At 37.4% G+C, this 5,000-nt stretch overlaps 1 protein-coding gene across 3 annotated transcripts in view; it reads left to right on the forward strand.

Moving 5' to 3' along the window:
- LOC115223423 (tudor domain-containing protein 7B) overlaps positions 1 to 5,000 on the forward strand; it is a 92,410-nt gene that overhangs the window by 39,103 nt on the left and 48,307 nt on the right. For all 3 annotated transcript variants that reach the window (XM_029793953.2, XM_036512582.1, XM_029793954.2), the window contains exons 9-10: positions 648 to 722; positions 3,109 to 3,167. In XM_029793953.2, the coding sequence (XP_029649813.1) occupies positions 648 to 722; positions 3,109 to 3,167 (134 nt within the window). The remainder of the gene's footprint in view (positions 1 to 647; positions 723 to 3,108; positions 3,168 to 5,000) is intronic.

The raw sequence follows: 5,000 nt of genomic DNA on the forward strand, positions 1-5,000 counted from the left end.
TATATATATATATATATATACTACACTCACGGAGTGGTTGGCGTTAGGAAGGGCATCCAGCTGTAGAAACATTGCCAGATAAGACTGGAGCCTGGTGCAGCCTTCTGGCTTCCCAGATCCCTGGTCGAACCGTCCAACCCATGCTAGCATGGAGAACAGACGTTAAACGATGATGATATCATCATCATCATCATCGTTTAGCGTCCGTTTTCCATGCTAGCATGGGTTGGACGGATATATATATATATATATATATTGGCCTGCTCGCTTAGCCAGTGTGATGGCGTCATTTGAAGGCTAAAACAATGCGAAGCGCATTGTGACCAGCGATGTGTAGCAACATCTGATAGCCTGGTTGGTCACAGTGATCACGGTGATATATATATATATATATATATGGCTTGGCCAGCTGTGTGTGGGAAAATATATTTTCTTTCTGACTCCTCCAAAAATTCTTTCTAATATTTCATACTGAAACCAGTAATATTTTATTAAACATTCTCTAAAATATACTTCTGTGCATTTTCCAACTTTATTTACCTTTTTTAACTATATATATGTATATATATATATTATATATATATATATAATATATATATATATATATATATATATATATATATATAATGTAACTCTTGTTCTTTCAGCCCGCTTCCCCAGTGAACAAGAAGCGCAATACTCTGCAGCAAAGAATGCTTGTATCAGCCTTGGTCTTGATCCGTGTAAGTAATTTCAACATATCTTCAACATTCCGAATTTGTAGGTAACTGAACCCATAGCATGTATAGATACGTAACACCTACATCTTTTATCCTTACCTTCTCTTGTTTCAGTCAATAGACTGCGGCCATGCTGGGGGCACTGCATCGAGGACTTATTCCACTCAAATGAATCGACCCCAGTACTTTGTTTGTTTTTTGTTTTTTAAAGCCTAGTACTTACTCTATCGATTTTTTTTTTTTTTGGCTAAATCCCAAATATACACAGATGTAAACACACCAGTACCAGTTGTCAAGCGGTGGTGGGGGACAGACACCCCCCCACACACACTCACACTACAGGCTTCCACACAGTTTTCTTCTACCAAATCCATTTGCAAGGCTTTGGTCAACCTGAGGCTATAGAAGACCCAGGATGTCATGCAGTGGGACTGAACCAGGAACCATGTGATTAGGAAGCATGCTTCTTACCACACAGCCCATACAGCCATGCCTCCCCCCACTTATGTATATGTAAGGACTCTCCCATTGATTTTAATATATTAATATTCTAGTTGTTTGATTTAGTTGATTTGCCTACTAATTGAACAAGGGGTAATAAGCAACATGGTTGAGTATTCCACAGACTTATGTACCCTTAATGTAAGTCTCAGGCAGAGTCAGCATGACAAGGAGACAAAGCTAGATGTTTGAATTACTGGTACACTCTGACAGTCTTCCATGCAGTTTCCGTTTCGACACTTATCCAAGATGCCATGTCGTGGGTTTGAACCCTGCATCTCATGGCTCCAAAGTGAACGTCTTAACCATTCAAACATGCTCTGTCCATGTGTGTGTGTTGTAGAAAAATTGGACACTTGAAGACATTTGTTTATTGGAATGACAAATTTTGAGCTCTCTACCCCCTTTTGACCAGGCTCCCGTGGCTTTTATGGGTTTTTCCACGAGTAACCTTTCAAAGGGCCTCCCCTATTGGGAGTTTTAATTGTTACTTATATTTCGTTGTTATCCTGCTTTTGTACATGGACTTTTTTCAAACGGACAAAACCCTTTGTAACTTGCGTCCTGTGTTTTGTCCCTTTATGTCTTAATTGATTTTTGTTAGCCCTTGTGGCCAATAAACGAATTAATTATTATTATTATTATTATTAAGGCAACAAACTGGCGGAGTCATTAGCAAGCGAGGTAAAATGCTTAACAACATTTCGCCCGTCTTCACATTCTGGGTTCAAATTCCACTAGGTCACCTTTGCTTTCTGTCCTTTCGGGAGTTGATAAAATAAGAACCAGTTGAGTACTGAGGACGATGTAATCGTCTTCCCCCAAAGATTTCAGGCCTTCTGTTTATAGTAAGCAGGATTATTATTATTATTATTATTATCAATAATAATAAGACAGAAAGCGGGTAGAATCATTAGCACAGTGGACGAAATACTTAGCAATATTTCGCCCATCACTACATTCTGAGTTCAAATTCTGCCGAGGTCAACTTTGCCCTTTCGTCCTTTCAGGGTCAAGTGAAACACTGGGGTCAATGTAATCGACTAGTCCCTTCCCCCAAATTTCAAGTCTCGTGTAGGATGATTAATATTAAGGTGGCCAGCTAGCAGAATTGTTAGCATGCTCAGCATTTTGTCTGTCTTTATGTTCTGAGTTCAGATTCTGCTGTGGTTAACCTAACATATCATCCTTTCAGGGTCAATGAAATAAATACTAATTGAACTCTGGGGGTAAGGTAATCAATTACCACTCCCCACCCCCCAAATTGCAGGCCTTGTGCCAATAATTGAAAGGACGGTTATTAATAATAATGGCAAGGCGCTGGCAGAAGCTGCCAAGTATTTTGTGTGTGTCTTTACATCCAGAGTTCAATATAGGCCTTCTGTCTATAGCAGAGAGGATGATTGTTGGTGAGGCACTTGTAGTTTTTGTGGGGTTTTCCATGAATAGCCTAAAAGTGCCTCCCACTATGGGGAATTTTATTTGTTTTTCTTTATTTTATTTACACATTCTAAAACCTTTTGTATTGTCCTGTTTGTCATTTCATGTTGTTTTTATGTAAGCCCTTGTGGCCAAGAAAAGAATTATATTATTATACTTATTACTAAAGCGGTGAGCTGGCAGAATCGTTAGCACATCAAATGAAATTCTTAGCAGTATTTTACCTGTGCTACATTTTGAGTTCAAATTCCGCTGATGTTGACTTTACCTTTCATCCTTTTGGCGTCAATAGAACAAGTACCAGTTGAACACTGGGGTCGATGTAAGCAAATCATCCCCTACCCCTAAACTGCTGCCCTTGTGGCAAAATTTGAAACCATTATTATTATTATTATCGCTGAAAATGTATTTTTAGAATGGTATCTTAGTAACTGTAAATTATTTCCAGATAAAATGGATGATCCTGTAGGAATTGATGAACATGAACTGAAGAAAAGGGTCCAGCAGGTAGGTGAGCCTTCAATCACCAGAAAACATAACCCTTTTTCTGTTGTTGTTTAGCACCAATTCAGCCATGATTGAATAGCTGTGTTCAAGTGCTTTCCAACTGTGACCATCACGTTTTTTTAAGAGCATCTAGGACTGTGTTATCAAATGTGTCCCTCCCTTATTAAATAAAGTAGGGTGTGATTTTGAAAATTTGGTTGCTTTTCTAGCAGGTCAGGTGAGCACCGAGAGGCCAGGTGACCACACAGAAGCAACTTTGATTTTATTTTGGTTTTTGTTATTTGCAACGGAAACAGTGTTAGTTCAAACTAGTAATGTATATATCATACCCAAAGCATGTATAATGTTGAAAGCCTTGTCAACTATAGTCTTCATCTTGGGAAAGCGCCTCTTATAGATGTATAGTGTATAAAATTCAGAAAACATACCAGCAACAGGCTGAAATCGTCAAGTAGTGGCATTGCTAAATCCAGATTTCAGCCTTTTCTGAGCTTCACCAATAGCAAGTATGAACTGGCACCATAAGTAGGAATTGGTTGATACAGCATTAAGCTGCAAACCTGAATAGAAATTCATTATTAGCAACGGAAGCTGTATTAGTTAAAAAATTGGCGAACTTAAAGTGTACATATGTTGAAAGCCTTCTAAACTGTAGTATTCGTCTCGAGAAAATATCTCTTATAGATGTATAGTGTTAAAAACGGAAAGATATCAGCTGCAGGTGAAGGTTGCCCAGCGTTGGTGGTAAAATTACTAGGTCTAGATTTCTGTTTATTAGCTTCATCAGTAGCAAATATCTATGCCCCCTCATGCCAAGCAAACATCATCTGCTAGATGATGTAGTTAAACAATGACTGAAAGGTCACTGATGTTGTATGTTAGCAGCAGGCTGAACAGAAATTCATTATTAACAATGGAAGGAATATTAATTCAAAATTTGCAATGTATAGACTTTAAATCATTGAATCAGGAGCAATCTCAAGCTGGTTGGTGTCAAAAGGGTGAGGTTAAAATTGCTGAAGTAATTTGACACACGGAGATGTACTTGCATAGGAAGTGACCTGATCTGAGATTGTGTACTGGAACGAAAACAATTGCAGCGTGGAAGGTGTTTATAAGCCATTTAAGAAACACACAAAATCCGTTAGATTCACTTCAACGTTTAAATTTAATTTGTCAAAATATTTTCATCACTTTGAGACCATGACCTGTTCACTGACAAAATTTCGTGCTGCATATGACAAATTTAGGATCTTTTCGGTTTGGGCAGTTTTTTCTAGCAGTGTCATATGAAATTGTCACCCATAATTATGACCCTAGAATCGATCTATTGCATTTCAATCTGTTTTAGGGTTAGGGTTAGGGGTGGGGGGAAAGGGTATCTTTTTTTTCTTCACAAATGTAAATAAACCCAATCTGATTCTTAAACGAGGAACATATTCATATGGTACAGAATGTTTTTTTACCTCAATGGACGTCATTGATTGGTTGAAATTGCAGAAATTGAAGGAAAAAAACATATATCTTACAAACTATAGAATTTTCTCAATAAAGCCAAGAGAAAAAGATGTTTTATAAACACATTCTACCAGTATACGAAGTTTAAAATTTTTTTAGTTATCTAGAAATTATGTTAAAAACTGCCGTTCAAACTGAAAAGATCCCAAATTTAATTTGACAAATTAAATTTAAATGTTGAAGTGAATCTAACGGATTTTGTGTGTTTCTTGAAAGGCTTATAAAACACCTTCCACACTGCAATTATTAGGTTGTCCCAAAAGTTCGTAAACACTTGCGAAAATTGAATTTTTACTTGCCAAGTACTAACAAAAA

This window comes from Octopus sinensis, linkage group LG23, assembly GCF_006345805.1.
Source record: "Octopus sinensis linkage group LG23, ASM634580v1, whole genome shotgun sequence".
Taxonomy (NCBI): Eukaryota; Metazoa; Mollusca; class Cephalopoda; order Octopoda; family Octopodidae; genus Octopus; species Octopus sinensis.